The sequence below is a fragment of the Lycium barbarum genome, chromosome 1 (genome assembly GCF_019175385.1).
Source record: "Lycium barbarum isolate Lr01 chromosome 1, ASM1917538v2, whole genome shotgun sequence".
Lineage (NCBI taxonomy): Eukaryota > Viridiplantae > Streptophyta > Magnoliopsida > Solanales > Solanaceae > Lycium > Lycium barbarum.
The window spans coordinates 150,404,119-150,424,186 of record NC_083337.1 but is presented as its reverse complement, the minus strand read 5'-3'; the positions used below and the strand labels follow the sequence as shown (position 1 = coordinate 150,424,186).

Genomic DNA, 20,068 nt, shown 5'->3' with positions numbered 1-20,068 from the left:
GTTACTCTTACTATTGATAAGACATGCCCGAGATTAGGATATACATAATCTGCTGATTTGTTTTGAGATTATATTTCATACGTTTAACATTATTCGTTGATTGCATACTAATCCTTATCTTTTTTTTTTATGCATGACCATCGCATACGATTCCGAGGGACTCATTCTTCTCCCGCATTCGGTGTTGGGCTAAAAGCCCAACATAATATTCTCAAGTCATTTTCCCATCAGGCCTATTCGCGGCAAAGAAAACAAAAAAATATTTGGGCCTTGGCCCATGCAACAGCAGCAGCCAGTCCGCAGCCACTATAAGAGAATTTTCTGGGCCGAGGTCCATATGCCAGATCTGATTGCAGCAATCTCTTAAAAATGGGCTGAGCCCATTTAACTACATTTGCTCCTCCATTCCATTTTTGTGCATTTAATCTCATGTTGTTGACTAACACTTTATCTTGTTGTTGTTTTACTTAGCTTAGATGAATTATAAGGGAATTAGTATGCAACTTAGTTTTAGTGATGGGTAGTTAATTTAAGGAAAACCAACCATTAATTCCATAAGCTTCATTTTTTTTATGTCAAAACTATTCATAGCATCTAATATTTATTTTATTTATTAATTTGCAATTAGCATAACTATGTATTTTGAGTTAATGGAATCATATTTAATTCTTACTATCTTAAAATTTCAAAACGCTACTAATACACAAATGTAAATTCAAGAACTTTTATAAATAATTTCTTCAAGATTTATCAAATTATACATATTTTAGCCGCATACAACTAACTCAAGTTAGAAGAAGAAAACTCATTACCTTTTGCATTTTATTAAAAAAATAAGTCTGGATTTTCTACAGTACCATACTCATATAATATAATTTATCTCAAGTTTAAATTGGTTAGTCTTCTTTTTTTAAAAGCTTCTAATTATGTGAAAATTATCATATTTTGCAAGTTTCAATAATATTATTATTTAAAGCTTTAACAATATTTATAGTTTATTTTAGATGGCATTTGAGGTTTCTTTTGTCCAAATTATCCTGCAAGTCTTGTTTTAAATCTTATTTTAAACAGCGTTATCATATTTTTTCTTTAAAACCTTAGTAACATTATAAGTCATTTTCTTAAAATTTAAGCATCTTATTTAACCTTAATTAATTAACCTAAGTTTGGCCGGATAACCGTAGTTAACGGATCCTAAAGGATGTCTAATCCCTTCCCTTTAGGATAATATAGAACCCTTACCTAAAATCACACTGATTAAGCAGACTATTAACGGAGGTTTAGTTAGCTTTACCTTGGTTAATAATTAGGTGCCCTAATTCACCTTAAAATCAATTAGGTGGCGACTCCTTTAAATAAAACAAATAGGAATCACCAATATGTTGTACTCCTACTATAACCCGGTTAAAATGGGGTATGACACCTAACAGTATTCAATCTTGTAACTTACTTTCTCCCTTGATATTAATAAAAGTGCCGGCCGTTCTCCGTAGACTAGGATCACATCGATCTCATTAATTCAGGAAGGAAGTAATCTAGTATGATATTATAAGTGGAAATTCTCCAAAAAAAGATAGGGTGAGTGAATATGAGATACAAGTCGGAAGACTACAAGTTCCACGTGCAAATTTCAGTTTATCACTTTGGAACAAAAAACTGAAAGACCATTAAGTTCATAAATTGTTTGCCCCCAAAAAGATAAATCCATTTACCCTTCAATAGCAATAATAATAGGTTAACAGAAATTAGTATAGTTTGATTGTAAGATAAACCATACACATAATAAAAGATATTAATAACTGGATATCTAACAATGCTTTTAACCTTCTACAGATCCAAAGAGCTGTAAGCTTCTTCACCTTCTTGATATTCCTCGTCCATGAAATCCTCTCTCTGGAAGCAATCATCTTGAAAGAGGAAGCTTGGGGCTTCCGTATGTTTCTGGGGGTTACAGTCATTCAATCTGATGACTGAAACTATCTTCTCTCTGATGCAATTTCCAACATTATCCGTGTTAACCTCTTGAGACTGTACTCCGAGAAGAGAACAACATTCTTCTTGGAAGTGCAAGTCATTGGAGGATAAGATCAGGCGAGCAAGCGTTTTTGCAAGATCAGGTGCATAATCACACATCTGTGAGAAAAGAAAAATTGAAACCTTAGCTATATATGCGAAGGCAAACTGGGATTTTAGCCATTTCAAGTTTAAAGAGGATCATATATATTCAGTTAGAAGGCTTATCGAGATGTTAAATTGGTGAATGTGGAATTTTACTGCACCTACTACTAAGTTGTAGCAGTGGATTAATATAAATACACACAAGGATATAAACTATTCGGGTCCATAGCTAATGTCTGGGACAGAGAGTGCAGACACATCGATCAGCTACTGCCAAACTACTTACGCCCTTGACCATGAATAAAGGTACTGAATTTAAAAGGCCTCTGCAGAACATGAAAGCGCACACACTTCCAGCTAATAAAAACGCTATATCTGACAAAAGCTGGAATTGCATTGCTAAATGGATAGTGCTTTAAAAGCCACTTATAGTAAAAAGGAGAACTTTTTCTAGGAAGCTTTCATCCCCAATTTCTTGCCAACCACTTACAGATTCAATCAGCCCTAGTTGTATAAAACTTCAGCTGGTGTTTAAAGAATGTAAAAGTCTAAAGCATGACTAATTTCTGTAATATGTGTGAACTACAAGCCAGCTGGAATTGCTGAGTATTATCTGCTTAGCAACCAATCCTTAACAATCTGTTTAAAAGAAAAACATACAAACTACTCTTTCTGCTTCATGTTTGGGTATGGCAATATAAGAATGCAGAATGAATCAAACAACAGGGGTATTTTCTTCAAAGCTTAGCTAATAACAGGAACTAGAAAATTCCATGACCAGATAGAATGCTAAGAAGAGAGAAAATTTTACCTTAAGTGCACGTGTACTTAGGAGAACCCCTTGATTATTTTCCTTTAAGTCATCCAAAGCACATTTGACAGCTTTTCTAGCAAGATTTCGATCAGGTAAACTGTTTTGTGCAACCCACTGTTTCACCTTGTCAGCAAGTTAAGCAAAACATATGTGCAAGAAAATTTTCATTGTTTGAAGATATTGCTAACAGTGTATGACATAAGTATTGAGATTATGACGGATATTTTCTATGGTAACAATGGATGGCAATATGAATGTGGAAATATGGTGGTAGGTTCTCCCATTCCAGCATTACACAACCATCATGATCTGCAACGTTCGGTAGAGTCAACCCATAACTTTTCCAGTTGATGCTTGTCAATGCATCAAGGGATGACTGAGCAACCGAACAAGGAACAAAGTCCATGAAACATAAGATCTGGAATCACGCATAGAAGATCATTGATACCAATCAAAGAATTGTACAGACTGTAATACTGAAAAGGAAAAGTGAAGGCATGCGAGATACTGGCAACTAAAAGAAGATGAACAAGTAGTGCTCAGAGATGATCTTAAATAACTTCAACAGCATCTCATCAATCAGTTACGAGGAACTTAATTTTTTTTTTAATTTAAATTGCTTAATATATTTTGTTAACGCATCCAATAATACCAGACTAAGTTTTAACCAAACATCGTCCTGATACCATAGACTAAAGACAACTCACAGTTGATGCTAAGGCACATACTGTCGTTTAACTTGTCTTTGTTAGGTTGAACTTCCAACATACCTCCAGAACATGCTTACTGTAAGGACTACAAATGCCTGGGACGACCAGCCTATAACTTGTAGTAATTACTTAACAAAAACTTCTGATATCCTCTAAAATGTAATAAGCAATACTTAATTAAACATAATACCAGAGCCATATTTATTTACACTAGATAAGATCGGATAAGTAATGTATCCTGTTTGGTGCGTAATGGGATACTCTAGATGTTGGAAAATACTTTATTTTCTATTACAATACAAGATCGTACTTTTCACGTAGAATAATTTTTTCCAGATACGTAATCATATCCATGAGTTTAAATGGAGCCACAAGGTCAGCGAGGATTTATATTGCCAACCCCAACTTGCTTCGAATTGAGGGCATCGTTGTTGTCGTTGTATATGTAACCCATCCAGTCCAATGTTATCAAGATGACCATAAGGAAAAGGTCCACTTACTGGCCCTCGAAAATTGAAAATATTTTGCAGTTATTACTCACATGAATAGCTCTCTACTCTATGATAGCGGAAGATGCATAAATCTTAGCCCTCCGCACACGATACGGTGCACCAGGTTCTTCATCTTGTGTTCCATGTTTTATTTAAAAACATAAGATTCATATAGTGATTAAAAAACACTGGAAGGTTGAAATCCCGAAGACATTAAAATAGTGCAGATCTGAGATATATTACCATTAGCTTTCACAATCCACACGTTCTAGGATAAAAAATGAATTCAAATTACAAGTTAATAGGAGTTAAGAAAGAATCTGTAACATGACATATATACAGTGAAAACGGTTATATCTATATTCGGTCACAACATGGTTAATAAGCACATTCAGTTTTTTATGGTTTTAAGAGCCTTTTTCAATTAATAATCCAAAAACAAACCTCTGTTTTCATGTCTTGTTCCCTGAAGCAGGAAGAAGGGAATGGTTCTGACATCTCACTGATAATCACCACAGCTTCCACCACCTGGCTATTGCCCTGAGAACTTCCAGAAGATTTAGCAACCCCAGTTCCAACCTTCAGATTTTCCCTGAAATAAGAAACTACAGCTTTAGTATAAGATCATTTTAATCCACATTATATTTTTTGCTCCTGACGACAGTACCATCTCCAAAGGAGAATATCCCATCTATGAGCTGTTGCAATTTCTAGTTTAGCAGCACCAATTGATCTTAACTAAACAATGTTAGGAAACTTAAATCCTCCTACATCAAAATACAATTGAATCCTCGACCCACATTATAAAAAGCTTGAGTTTGAGTTGCTACTTCCTGCATGCTACATGTGATCAGTCTTCTTGCCTCTACTCCTCACTCTGGTTATATGGCTTGAGCTCTAGCATTCCCTTTTATGTGTGACCCTGACTTTCTCTCACCTGGTCCAGTGCATCGCAAGCTTCTTTTTCCCATCTTAACTCAATCTAAATTATTTCTCTAGACGAGTCTTTTAAGAAGTTAAATCTACAAATTATACATTATAGAAAAATAAATAACAACTTTATATCACACCAAAGTACCTTAATGAACATTCAGACAGACAAAACCATACAAGAAAGAGAGAAGAACTGCAAATGTTATACTATTTAATGGGCAAATTGCAGAATGAAAGGCCCAATTTAAAGATAGTAGATGCAATAGTCCAATAAAGCAATGAAATGACAAAGGACAGGGAAACAACGTCAGAGTGGACAATTTAAAAACAAGAAATGGCATTGCTAAAGTACTGCTTTGTTATTTTTTATTTTAGAACCTAAGAATTATGAATTCAACAAGAGGAAGTAAGACCTATTAACAGATCTACGAATTGCATCATTCACTAGATAAAACATAGCACCTTTCTAATACTCACCCAGTTGAGAAATAAGTGTGGTGATTATGAACATAATCCTTGAGTCCTACTTCCAAGCATTTTATGCTTTCAACGGGAGAATACACAGAACTTCCCTCAATTGCCAGAATACGACTTTCAAACTGTGATCCCAAAGGGTCATCGCCACTAACTAAGAGTTCCAATACAACTCTCTGGAAGAAGAGAAAAAACTATCAGCCACAGAGAGGTAGGGCTCCTGGTTATTTCCTAGGAAACGGGAGAAGGAAAAAGATAACTCTTTTAATTAAATAATTCATCCAAGGAACTTAGTTAAAATGACATATTAAAGCTCAAAATTTTCAATGCTCAATGCTAATTTGATAATGACAGAAATATTTTTGACATGGCGAACTCATCCAAAACTAAACGCTTGCATTTAGTAGGTCCACAGTTGATGTAATATACTTTACTTTGAATACCTTGAGCCGTCTGAGCAGTTAGTAGCTATCATTATATACCAAGTTACATTTGATTCGAACTATGGTAGGGGTATATAGAGGAGATAGTTGCATTTGATCTGAATTACAAAACATTTCGAGAAAATCAATGAACTTACCGGAATCTTCACAAGGATCATCTGCGTAAAAAGCCATGAAAAACTGAAGTTAATAAGAAATTTTCTTTACAACATACCTAGTGTAATCCCACAAGTAGTGGCGGAGCCACACTATGCCGAGGGTGTTCATCCGAACCCCCTCGGCGGAAAAAAACACTATTTTTACAAGGTTAAAATTATTTTTTATGTATATATAGTAGATGTTGAACCCCCTTAGGCTTCTTTGTATGTTTACTTTTTTATATTTTGAACCCCCTTGGCGGAAATCCTGGCTCTGCCACTGCCCACAAGTGGGTATGGGGACGCTAATAGAATTCTTTAAATTTGAAAAATCATTGTCAGATAGAATGAGCTGAGAGACATAACACTGACCTTCTGAAGAAAGCAGGTCACCTCTGCCAATAAGTCATCAAGGCTCTTGGATATTGATACTGATACTTCAGTCCCGCTGCAATGTATAACTAATTAACCATGTGCAGAAAGACAGAAGGACAGGAAGGGTGGAAAGACTAGATAGGTACAGCCAAGATAAAACTAGTGTGAGACTAGCATCACAGGATGAAGCTGCAAATGGCATACCTGAATTTGACATCATTCTTTACAGTTGAGGGTAGCTTTGTCAGTCTCCCAGCAGAAATAAATTCTTTTAAATTTAAGTTTAAGTTGTGTATCTCACTATCAGATATGCCTGCAATATTTATCCCTCAATTTAAGTTACCAAATACGCTCAATTCTACGAGATGATAGGAGATTAGCCAATGTTATATACTTGTAAAAAGTAAGATTGTTAGAGAAAAAAATATGCTATACATGTGAATTATGAAGCTGTGATTATGGAAGATAGTTCTGTCTAGAAACCATTCTTCCAACACAATATCAATGTTACAATGGGCACGCTAAGATAAAAGGCAAGCAGTGTGATTACAACATAAGTTCAATGTACAGTCAAACTGCATCTATACATAGTTTTTAGCTGATACACCCTTTCACAAGGTGTTACGGATGAGCATGTATTCTGTAACAAAAGTTAATGGTTATGGAATGGTATCATTCAAGACGTAAATAGACAGAATTCAGTGCAGAGTTAGCTATGAGACAGTTTTAATAAAATGCTGATCCCAATTTACCATAAGCAAACTGGACTTGCTTTAATGGTAACACCTCTTGTTAAATTAAAGGTTTGAAGGTTTTGAGACTGTTCGAATAGCAAGAACGACTATGCTATTGCATTAGCTTAACCTATAAATATCTCCAGCATTAGAAAGCTTCATTTATCTTCCTCTTCCTAAAGTTCATTATCACATCACATCCCTCAGAGGACAAAGGAAAGAATACGACTAGCTAGAGTGTGCGTGCAGAATATGTCATGTATAAATTTCCGCCAATGCATAAGACTGATTGAACTGCACTACAGACCAACCACATGTCAGCTGCCATGAGTTCTAGAAAACTATAGTAAAGTAGCAGCAGGCAAGCAAGAAGTTCATCCTTTGAAGTTGAAGTAGTTACAGTACTTAATTGATACTACCTCTATTTTTTCATCACAAAATTTCCCACTTTTTGTCCTAACTATAAAATTTGACTAAGCAAAAGAACTGTTCACCAAGAAAGGTAGGACTTACTTGTAGTTGCAATAGAAATCATCCCATCTGCAATGTAAAGGATACAATATTATTAGCAAACTCACCAGGTGGTGGAAAAAACTTATGGAAGGCTTTTCAATTGTATTCAGGCAGGAAAACTCCAAAGGCAGAGCACATATTTTTGAGTGGCAACACCTGTGAACTGCTGGAAGCTGAATAATTAAAAATTGAACTCTTATGTTAGTTACTTCTTTTTGCTTTCTTTATGTTGTTTTCCATTTTTTTCTTATTCGCCAGTCATGGGAATAAAACAAAGGCATTTTGGCAACCTTATCACTTGCTGAAACATTTTGTTGGTTCGCCACTAGTATCAGCGTATTTCTCTCTTTCATCCCACCCCACAACATAATCCTATTTGTCAGCTCCCTAATCTGTTGGTTCACACCTGAAGAGAAACTTTCCTAGTAACTTCAAGTTGAGCATCAAATTATGCTTCATATTCCAAGAGTACAAGGTGACTTTTTGTTGTTCTTTAATCAGTATTTTAGTCAGTCAGAATAAAGTGCAGGTCATGGCTTATGGGGCATGCACCATCTAGGAATTACAGGAACTACTGTCTCAGCATTGTGCATAAACAAGAAAATAGATCACTATTATGTAGTAACAATTTATTTCCATGTTGCGTTGAAGTGTGAGGTCTTGTTTCTTTAATATGTACGAAACACAGATAAGTTTAGACGATAGCTCTGTGTCTACTGAACCTTAAACCAAAGCTATGTGCACATCAGGTATAACTCCTCTCTGAGGAATAACTTTGGAAAATAGAGTCAAAACATAACAAGCATGCAATTGCCAATTGCTTACCCCATTGATTAGCCAGAACAAGGTCGTCTCCGTATTTCAAATATTGGTATTCCTCCAGTTTGCTCCCGACACCAGTATCAGAAACTGTTCGTGAGAAAATTTAGTGATTCATCATCATAGATTCTGCTAACTGTATTGACAAAAAATCTCAAACTGCTGTTAAGTTATTATGCATTATGTTTCTTAAATGCAATTCCATTTCCCTATCCCAAGCAAAACAATCATTGAAAATTTGAACTAGACAGATTAGCAAGGACAAATCACTTTTAAGCTGCAATTCGGGCATATTTATACTCTCAACCAAAAGATTAAAAGTTTGTGTTGTAAATTATTTCCTCCGTGCAGTCTATGCAGACCGAAGCAGGTCCCAAGCCCGGAAAAAGGAGTAGGATAACTGTAGGTTGAAGGCCATTGTAAAAATAGATTAAATTCATTCAATAGTGGAGAATGGATTCCTTATCTATATAGCCGACCTTGTCTAGCTTTTGGATTGAGATATACTCCCCCAGTCCCAATTGACCTATTTGGAGAGTCAACAGCTCTTTCTTTGATTCAATTTCAAACATAGATTCTTTGAGTATTTTATAATAAAACTTACATATTTGAAAACTAATAAGAAGTACTGTAAGTCTGCATAATTAATAATTGACAATACAAAGAAAGAGTTGTTTGACTCCCCCAATAAGTCATAAAATGGGAGAGAGGGAGTAGTTATTATATATCGATTAAAAAAAAAAGGTTTTGAATTAGAGAGAAAAAATTGCACGCAAATGTGAATATCATATATCCAGAAAAACTAGTCAATAGACATGCATGTACAGAATTACGGCATGCATTACGCAGATACGAATTTCTAAAACGAAAAAATAGAAGTATGGTTACCATAATAAACACACAGTATTGCAGCTGAACACACACACGTGTCTGACCTGAAATTCGAACGAAGTGGAGTGGAAATCGAGAAGAGGAGGTCAATTTGACAGTTAATCTGCAAAGATCATCAGACATGCGGCATCGTTGAACGGCTAAGAAAATTAACTGCAAAAGTAGAACAATAGTGAATATAATTGTTAAAAAAATGCGAAGATGCAGTTGGAGTAGAAATGTAGAGGCACATGTTTATAGAGCATTTGCACTGATGAGATTTCCATTTCTGTTGTTGTTTATAGCAGTAACCACAGTTTGACTTGAGTGAGAGAGAGAGAGAGAGAGAGTACACCCGCCAATTGCGACAGCAATCATCTCGATGTTCGGCCGCCTATATATATTGGGGAAAATGGCCTGTTTGGCCATGATAATTTTTCGAAAAATTATTTCATTTTATTTGAAATTGATCATAAAAATTCTAAATACAACTAAAATCTTACATTCAAATAACTAAATATTATGTGCAAAAATTATAACCAAACACAACTTTATCTTCAACTTGAACTCCAAAATTCCAAATAAAGTGAAAAATATTTGGTTTTCATGACCAAACTCCTACGTAAGGTGAGTGTGTATTCAGGCACTAGTTGTCATTTTTTATCCAACTATTCACTTCTTATTCGTACGTTTAGCCGATTGCAAATGATTTGAAAAGAGAGCTTTTAACTAGTTAGATGCGGTGGCTATATATAAGAGTTATTTCTCCTAGTAGTTTTGTGAGGTCCGTGCTAAGCCCGGGCCCAAACTCAAGATATAAAAGTAGATATTTTAACTAATGAAATATAATAATCTATACATAGTTAATGAACTTTTAAGACAAATACATAATTTAACTTGTGCAGTGGATAAAGCTGTTCCTCTCTTAATTAGGGATTAGGGGTTCGAACATGGATATGGAAAAAATCTTTGGAGGAAGCGCTCCGCCCGAATAGGCGCGATACAGTGCGAATTATCTGGATTAGTTGGGTTCAAATGCGGACATCGAGCACCAACCAGAAAATCAAAGAACATGAAAAATGAGGTAGGAGGTTCGATAGCTTTTCAAAAATAGACCTTAAAAACAAAAAATAAAAAAATTGACTTAAATAAATAAGATTAGGACCTAAAAGTAATTAATTAAAAAGTTTTAAAATTTTTTGAAAATTATTGTGAGGACTATAAAAGTCTCCAGGTTCGATAGCTTTTGAAAAGTAGATCTTAAAAATAAAAAACAAAAAAAATGACTTAAATAAATAAGATTAGGACCTAAAAGTAATTAATTAAAAAAAGGAATAAAGTAGGGATAAAAATAAAACATATAAAAAAGTATAGTCCTACTTAACCTGCAAAAAGTTGATCTAAAGGGCTATGTAAAAAGAGTTTGGAAGCATTTCAATTTACAGACACTTTGGTTTGCAAAGTAAGAAATAGCAAATGTAAGGGCATATGTGGAAAAACAAATCACTTTGGTTAGCAAACTTCACAACCAGATGGTTGGAATGTGACGGTTTTCTAAACGAAGTCGAAAATTTCTCAATATAATTAAGTACTTAAAACGAAGAGAAATTTAGAATTTTAAACTAGTGAATATGGAAAATAACAATGTCCATAACATATTTATACAGTTTGAATATAAAGATGACACTCGAATTAATTTTAGATAATATGCTTCTCCTTGAGCTGAAGTTGAAACTTGAAACTATTCCTCTATTACAAACTTGGTCCTCCTTTTTTTCTTTTTCCTTTTTTCGACTAATGAAAGGAACTTCATATTAAGACGAAAATTTAAAGACAGTGCAGTGACGATTCAGTCACAAGATAGTCTGCGTAAAAGTAAATAAGCCAATACAGGTCGTAGTTCCAAAAAACATCTTCATTTCCAGCATAAAAATGACTAGAACTGATGTAGCTCAAGAGAAAGCCGCAAAAAATTGGTGACAAACATAGAAAGAATAAAAATTTCATGCAGAAGTTTGACTCAAAAGTCGAGTATTATACCCAGCTACGGAGCGCACAACAGGAAGAACAAAAGAGAAATCTCCAAGAGAAAGTATGCACCAAGATGATTAACTCTCTGGAAAACAATGACCATCTTGAACTTTCCAACCCTGCATCTGAGTTGGATAATATGCTAGCAAGACTTCAATGAGAGAATTAATGGAGATGATATCTTCAATTAAAGTTATCAAGAAGGTCCAGGACCACCTAGAACACAGAAAATGTTAGTAATCTGACAACGGCGCCGCATATGTTACAGTTGGTTTGTCAATCTCTCCCATCATCTAACGCTACAAGAATGAGAAACAACAGAGGGAGGAAAAAGAACAGGGAAAAGAGGGGAGGAGAGATCTTTAACTCCTAAAACAGACCGAAAAACTAAATGAACATAAAACAGAAAGACTATGGTTTACTATCTTAATCTTTCAAGGTATCCAAGAAACCCTGCAACTCTTTTAAACCTTCTGCAGAAATGCTCCTATGCACCCTTCCGCGTGGCACAACCAAGTTAGGAGGTGGCTGCTTTTGAAAACACACCACAACCACAGATAAATTGTCCCCACTCTTTCTTTTCAGAGCCTCATCAACGAGATCTTTGCTGCACATCACTGGATTATTGTGTTCCTGAAGCCTTCGACGAGCAAAGTCCACAGCATTTTGGCTCATGAAGACATCCCATATACCATCACAGCCTATTATTAGAAACTCGTCCTCTTCTGTAAGTCTGGTGCTCATAAGTTCAGGTTCTCCACTAAGGGGACCACCATCATTAGATTTTAATCCTTCCAGGTGCCAATCTCCTAAAGCACGAGCCACATTAAGTTGTCCATTCAGGTAGCCGTCATACACATATCCTCCGGAAGCTTCAATGCGCTCTTTCTCCCTAAAACAACCTGGTTTGTGATCTCTCGACATCTCAATAGCTTTACCACGGCGACAGAGTACAGCTCTACAATCTCCTGCATTTGCCACAACCAGCGAACTGCTTTCCATGCAAAAGATTAAAGCAAAAGTGAGATAAGATATTTAAGCGATCTCTTCACTATAGGCTGAAAAGCGTGTGTGTGTTGCGCGCGCGCGCGGGGGGGGGGGGGGGGGGGGGAGTAGTACAGTGCAGGAAATGCAAAAATTTAATGACTATGTGCTGGCACACGTACAAGAATGATTTTCTCATAGTGATGGATATATCTTTCATAAAAATTAGATCAGACCTTCCCTCCAAGAAATATAACATAGATGGCACAATAAACTCATCTCGAGATATATATTACTGAAAAGTAGCTCAGCACCACAATGTTCGACTCATATCATCAGATTCATCTATATGGGGTTTTGAAGGAACATGGTGTGTATCCAAACCAGAAAAATACAAATCCCAACTTAAAGAACTTTCACAGGGATGTTCAGTCAATGTTCCAATGCCATAAAAATTAGTACAAGTTCTAGCCTTTATTTTCCCTAGGTAGAGTGAGTCTACTTAGTGAACTGGCAGGAATGTGGAAGGTAGATGCGTGAGGAATACAGGAAGTGGTCAACGTTTCCAAGAAGACATCAACAGAGAAGCTCATGCAAATAATTTAGACTGGGAGGTCTTACATATTGCATATCTTGAACATAACTGCAAATTACATTAGAAATTTAGTTGTCAAAAAGAAGTATCCACTTATCAAAAACAGAGAAACAATGAGAATAGTGCAGACGTGCTAGTAGAAAAAGCAGTGCAGACGTGCTAGTAGAAAAAGCAGTGCAGATATTCTATAAAAGCACAGATTTCCTACAAAATAATACCATCAAATTGGCTTCCAAATTCAAACCCGCCCTGTATCTATCTTAATCCCTTTGCCTAACCCCACCAGAAAATAATGAAAACTAATGGAAACTAAACAGTGCCACAAATGAATTTTAATTAAACAACAGATGATTAAATGTTCTCTTCAACGGAGAGCAAGTGAACCTTCCAATAACAAGGGCTGCCAAAGCAGTGGTACCGGAAGCAAGATCAGCATCCAAGGTGCAGGCTTCTGCGAAAGCAGTATCAGTTTGCAAAAATGCAGAAGAAAGTGCCCTATCAATCTGCCTTGGGAAATCTTTATCCTCGGCAATAAACCTTGGTAAGTGGTTGCAAGCAAAGTCAGCTGCATGCTTTCCTCCATGTCCATCGAAAACCTTACATAAATAAAAACAAAAAGTTGAGTTCGAATACATCAAACGTATTTTTTCCTGTGTCCACCATAGATATGAACACATGCAATATGTCTTAAATGTCCCCCCAAGAACAAACATCCCAAAAGCGAGAAGACTCTCAATTTGTAAGCAAACTTGATGTTGGAAGCCAATATTCTTCAGTTTCATAGCACAAATGCAACACAAAAAAGATCTGCACTCCAAATTAAATTTCCAGATATCTAAAAGACAAAAACAAATCCCAAATTTGAAACACTTCTTTCCTCAGCCTTGCATAAGTAATCACAATTCTTGGTATTACTTCAAACTCTAAAGAAACACTAGGTCAAGGTATATTCCAATCAATTGTTGGAAAAATAATGAAATGTAACAAACACAGTGGGCAAATAAGCAACTCCGTGAACACACTAATCAGCTTGAAACATCTTTTTAACCATTCAGCTCCAGTATTGTCTTGGTGGTGGCAGCGTAATGACTAGTTAATGGCTGTTCATAGTTCAATCACTAAACAGTGAATCTTTGACCAAAATAAGCTATTATTTCAGCCAATTCACCAAAATAATACATTTTTTTGAAAATTTACAGAACTAGAATAAATGTATTTCTCAGTAACGTATTAGGCATTATTTTATTCAAAAAATTCAACAGGCAAAAAAGTTAAAGGTTAACGGTGTTAAATGGTAATTGGTTACTGTGAGTAACGTTTTATGGTTAATACGTTACTGTGAGTAACGACTCTAAAGAATACAAAATCTGACATATATTGATCTTAAAGTCGTAACTCAAAGTTACAATTTCAGGCTAAAACGTAACTGATAGTAACGTTTCTACAGAATCCAGGTACAAGCAGTTAAATCCTGCAAAGAATTCTTCAAATTACGAACCCTTCTGATTGATGTAATTATAAAACTTTACCGACAATATTGATTGCCCTTAAAAAAAAAAGTATCGATTAACCTTACAAAAAGATACTGATTAGCCTTAAAAAATTTGATTAGGATTAAAAAAATATTGATTAGCCTTATAAAAAAAAATATATTGATTAGCTAAATAAAGTAGCAATTTTTCAATTTCAAAACAACACCAGCAGTGGGAAATTATATGAGCAGAAGTTGGTTAATTCTCCCTTTCAACATTTTCTTATACATTTTAAAGTGCAAGATGGTTAAGACCCAAAAGAAATTAAAGATACAATGTCTTAAGTTTACAACAATAACTACTAGTAATTAATGCTTATATATCACAGTCTTTTCATATATGAAAATTAAGAAGCAATCATCTTTCATATCTACTGCTTAACGAAAAATACTCCATCTTCTAGAAGCAAAACAACAGCTAAATTTGGTCTCTCAATTCACTTTGCTGGAACTAAATTTGTATAAAGCAAAACAGCAGCTAAGAATGGTTTCCATCAAGTTGTAGACTAAGTGACCTTAGTGAATCATATATACTCCATAAAATAAAGCACTCAAATCAGCTAGGATAAAAGAAAGAACTCAAATCAGTGGAACATTGAAACCATTAATTAAACATAAAACGTTACTCACAGTAACGTATTAACCATAAAATGTTACTCACAGTAACGAATTACCCTTTAACACCGTTAACCTTTAACTTTTTTGCCCGTTGAATTTTTTGAATAAAATAATACATAATTCATTATTGCAGAATATGTTTATTCTACTTCTGTAAATTTTCAAAAGAATATATTATTTTGGTGAATTGGCTGAAATAATGGCTTTTGGTAAAAAATTCCTAAACAGTAAATGCTAAGTAAATGAGTTTACTGATATCATTAGTTTTCAGTATGAGAAGAAACTTTCTAACTCTTCCCCTACGGGGAAAAAAGTGGTCTTGCATTGTAAATTTCAGCAAAAAACCCTTAACTTCCATTTCCTTCCCATCCCTCAGTTTTATCAAAATACACAACTAGCCATGGGAAGAAAATAACGTCAAAAACTTAAAACAGAAGAACTACCCTTCTAACAAATTATTTCATCAATACATTCCTCCTGACACATCAGTTTCCGACATTCCCAATGCATGTAAAGTGGATATAACCAAGTACCAAGAACTTGCAAGCATTCCCATCCAATTACTTTTTTTCCAAAAAGGAACTTGTACTAAATAATTTTGCACTTCTGTACCCTATCATTTGTGCTGTTCTCCCCCTATTCTATTTGTACTTTTATTTGTTTTCCCCCTATTCTATTTCTATTTTTATTTGTATTTCTATGACTTATCAACTTCAGGTACTGACAGTTTAATCTTTCTAGTTGGGCCAAATTAATTTGACCCTTTCAAACAACATCACTTATTTAATTGTCTTCCTAAAGTCCCCAGAAAAGAACAGTCTTCTGCAACAATTCCGAAATAACTCTTGAAATTCCCAAACACGCTGAAATGCGGGATAGTAGCAAATAATAAATAATTTCTATGTTGCTCAGACCCATCAAAATATTGACGTAATTCAGATTTCTCCCCAACTATGTGGAACTACAGTAGCCGTATGTATAAAAATAATAATTAATATCATGCCAAGTTCTATGAAGTGCAAAAGTGGAGAACGTTATTACCCCATAGAAGGCACGAGTCCCTTCATTAGAACTAGTTGATCTACAGAGGCCCATAAAATTGTCGGCACACACATACACATCTTCCATGCTTGACCGAGATCCCATGTCAGCCCAAGCACCTGAGCGAAGTATGGGAAGGTACTCTGTTGCATGATCACCTGTAGCTGCTCTTGGTTCAAGAGAAACATCTGATAACTTCACCTGGTAAATCTCCACTCAAAACTTCAATACACATCAAGAAAATACAAAATCACCAAAGATCATACAAATGCAGAAAGTTTCAAGTTCTCCAGCCAGCAAGGCATTCAAAGTAAGATAAAAATAAAAAGTAACAGACCATAATATTCAGATAAAGAGACCAGAAAAGCTTAACTAATAACTAATAAAGCGAACAAACAAAACATGTTGATCCAACAATTGAAAATATTAAACTTTTATCATTTTAACATACTACCCTTTTAAGATTACAGCCTCTCTACCTTCACAAGGTAGGAGTAAGGTCCGCACAAACAGCACCCTCCCCATACTCCACCAGTGGGATTACACTGGGTATGTTGTTGTTGTGTTGTACCCTATTAAGATTTTTCATATTGACCTAGGAATAAAATTCCTACAAGAATTCATGGAACACCAGATTAAACTTCTTTTTCATTAGGTAGTACATAGAAACACCTGCGCCTGTAAATTTTAATATTTTATTTACGCAGCCCATCAAACACGGTTGGACCTGTCCAATACCAAATGCTTCCACACATCTTCCCAATAAGACAATCAAACAGTCAGAGAAAAGAACAGCTTCTATTGCTTTAGAATACATATGATAACCTTCCTAACTTGGTTGCTATCTTTATCAGGCAAAGTCAGACCACCACCAAAATGTCAAAAATATTTGTTGATATAAGAAATCACACCATAATGAGATATGCAACAAACAAAACAATAGAGTTATTATCTCTTTTTTTTTTTTAAAAAAAAAAAAATCTATTAAACAATACATATGATAACTAGGGAAATTTCAATAATGTACAATCTAGCATACAAAATTATATTTACGTAGCCATATTTTTAAACTACACCACGCATAGCCACTTTTTCACAATATACAACTTTATACATCCGGAGTAGACAATGTATCAACCTTGTATAAAAATGTATAGAGTATATAATAATGTATAAGAGGTGTTTATATCCAAGATAATCCAATTGTATACAACAATATGCAACATTTTTTCGATTGTAGTGAGGGGGCCATTTCGGGTAATTTTACAAATATGGGCTATTTTGGGTAATTATTTTTCCTAAATAGTCATAGAGGGTTATTTCCCCATGATAACCTGCCTACGTTATTTTGTTTCCTTTCTGAACTAAGGCAACTAACCCAAATTGCCTATTATTTAACAGCAAATACCTCAATGCCAAACTAGTTAGTATCAGCTACATAAATCCTCAATAATTCGACTTTTATAGTAACAAATTTAAGTTTTTTCTAACACCGGATCTAAAGTAAGTGCACCCACACAACTAAGCCTTCATTCCAACGACTAATGTTGCAAGCAAATAATAACACAAAAAAAAAAAAAAAAATTACCAAAGAGGGATGTCGAACAAGGGATTTCTTGGTGGCAGAAGCAACTAAACGGTAGGGCCCAGAGAGAGGGTTAGGTGGCTTGCTGTTGCTGGAGCTCTCATTTTTATCAAACATCAACTTATTATTGTCTTCCATTTTGATTCTGAAACATAACTGTGTTAGGGCAAGAAAATATGTGAATCAATGTAGAAATTGTTAGCAAAATTTAGGGATCTTTGGTGCAATTTTTGATTGAAATCTAGGGTTTTAAAATTAAGGGGTTTATTAAGGAAGCGGGAAAAGAGGAGGGAAATTGTAGGGTGTGGGAGGAAACAGAGAGATTTAGGGATAGATAGAATGCAATTGGGTGTGTCTGTTTTAGGGGATTTCTGAAGCGTTGGTTTTGTGGTGGGGACTTGATGCAAGACGGTGATTCCTTTGACTACTAAAATCCTTTTATAATATTATAATTGTATTTTTTACATAAGGGAAACCCGAGCTAATAGCCCGCGAACCCTATAAGAGAGCTAAATTGTACTACGAGGAGCTCAACGAACAAAGCATGTAAGGGATTTCGAACTTGAGACTTTAGTAGGAAAATCTCTTACTCAATCAACTTGGTTGCTCTTCCGAGTACTAATAATTCTTTTTATATATTAATAAAGTTTAACTTATGAGGATAGTATTAATTATTATTTTATGAAATTATCAATTAAATACTTATTATGAAAATTCACTTGTAATTTTTTTTATAAATAATTTGGTTTTGAAAATATTTTTTACAATGTCGATCTCTATAACTTAAATTTAATGACGACATCTTGTTAGGTACGTACACAAAAGCTATAACTCTTCATTCATTAAACTACGTGATTTGAATGATTTCTATATGTGGATATTTGATATAGAATATTTTCACCGCCATAGAACGTATCGTCACGTGTTTCACTTTTTCTTATTTTTCTTTTATGAATTTCTAATTTTTTATTTTACTTGCTCCCACTTGGTTATATATCCGAGGATTTTCTAATGAAAGAGCTTTAATTTTCTTATTCAAGAATTGACAAAAATGATGATATTTGAGATTATTATATGATAATATATTTGAGATTGTTATACAAAAATTACTACATAAAAGTCACGAATTAGTTGTACTAATTAATATACATATATTTTTTTTGGAAAGTATGCATAAGAATTATTACCAAATCTTATGAAGTACTACCATGCTTTTATTTTTATTTCACAAGATTTTGATTTTAATTAGTTATATCATATTATATTATATTTATATATAAAGAACAAGACGCATCACTTTAAATTAACGATCTTGTTTTGTATAGTTAGTAGATTGGTTGCATTAGTTTAGAGGCACTTGCATAAATAATTATGAGCTCAGCTCAGTTAGCTGATTAGTTGATAAGCTTTGAATGGTGATATCGATTTATAAACAAGCCTTTGTGTATTTGGATAAAAATGCTAAAAATGATGTTGTTGCTGTAGTTGGTAAAAAAAAAATGATAAGCTATCTTTTTTTGTTTGTAAAATGACAATATTTCACTTGTTTTTTTTTAAAAAAAATACAAATTTAAAAATGTCCTTGTATGGAAAAGGATGAACAAAAATATATGAAATGGGAAGGAAGTTAGAAGTTTTGTTTGGAAAAAATATTAAGGATAAAATAGTAAATTTTTTTGTCAAACTAAAAATGCTTATAAACTAAGAAACTCGTAAGTTGGGGGTGACTTATGACTTTTGACTGATTTTGGCTTGTAAGACTTGATTTATAAGTGTTTTGAATATTTACCAAACACGTAGATAAGTTAAAAAGTACTTATAAGCTAATTTGATCATTTCTAAGCTTAGTCAAACACTATCTATATCACTAATAAAGATTGTGGTGGAATGAATATGATCCCTTCACCCTTAATCGGAGGTCACAGGTTCGAGCCTTGAGTATGTAGAAAACCCTATTAAGGAGCGTTCTCCCCCTTAAATAGGTTGTAGGAGGCGCAAATCTGGATTAGTCGGGACCTAATAGAGATATCAGATACTAGATGAGAAACCCAAAGAGAGAAAAAAAAAACACTATCTATGTGTGTCAGTTACCAACGGTGTAATAAGACATTAATATCTCGACTAATTTCCTCATACAAGAAACTAAACAAGTGAAAAGAGTATGAAAAAAGAAAACGAACATTGCTTCGATAACTGGAAATAGCATTTGATGCTTAAAGTGTTGGCATTTGCCTACACGTTTATCTACTAGA

The 20,068-nt window shown here is 34.4% G+C and overlaps 2 protein-coding genes across 3 annotated transcripts; both read right to left on the bottom strand.

The window, feature by feature from the left end:
* Window positions 1-1,672: 1,672 nt before the first annotated feature.
* Window positions 1,673-9,839, bottom strand: LOC132643976 (type 2 DNA topoisomerase 6 subunit B-like). 2 transcript variants are annotated; one of them, XM_060360508.1, is made up of 12 exons: window positions 9,683-9,839; window positions 9,497-9,605; window positions 8,568-8,651; window positions 7,743-7,769; window positions 6,700-6,808; window positions 6,493-6,568; window positions 6,121-6,141; window positions 5,544-5,716; window positions 4,578-4,725; window positions 3,159-3,350; window positions 2,930-3,058; window positions 1,673-2,133 (listed from the first exon to the last, which is right to left on the bottom strand). In XM_060360508.1, the coding sequence occupies exons 1-12, from the start codon at window positions 9,716-9,718 to the stop codon at window positions 1,828-1,830; spliced, it is 1,410 nt and encodes a 469-aa protein (XP_060216491.1). In that variant the 5' UTR covers window positions 9,719-9,839; the 3' UTR covers window positions 1,673-1,827. The 2 variants fall into 2 exon arrangements, with proteins under 2 accessions (XP_060216491.1, XP_060216493.1); XM_060360510.1 differs by having other exon boundaries at window positions 3,159-3,308.
* Window positions 9,840-11,619: 1,780 nt separating this feature from the next.
* On the bottom strand, window positions 11,620-18,248 carry LOC132643969 (probable protein phosphatase 2C 22). Its single transcript, XM_060360502.1, has 4 exons — window positions 17,820-18,248; window positions 16,232-16,432; window positions 13,426-13,637; window positions 11,620-12,453 (listed from the first exon to the last, which is right to left on the bottom strand). Exons 1-4 carry the CDS (start codon window positions 17,952-17,954, stop codon window positions 11,889-11,891), a joined length of 1,113 nt encoding a protein of 370 aa, XP_060216485.1. The 5' UTR covers window positions 17,955-18,248; the 3' UTR covers window positions 11,620-11,888.
* Window positions 18,249-20,068: the final 1,820 nt, after the last annotated feature.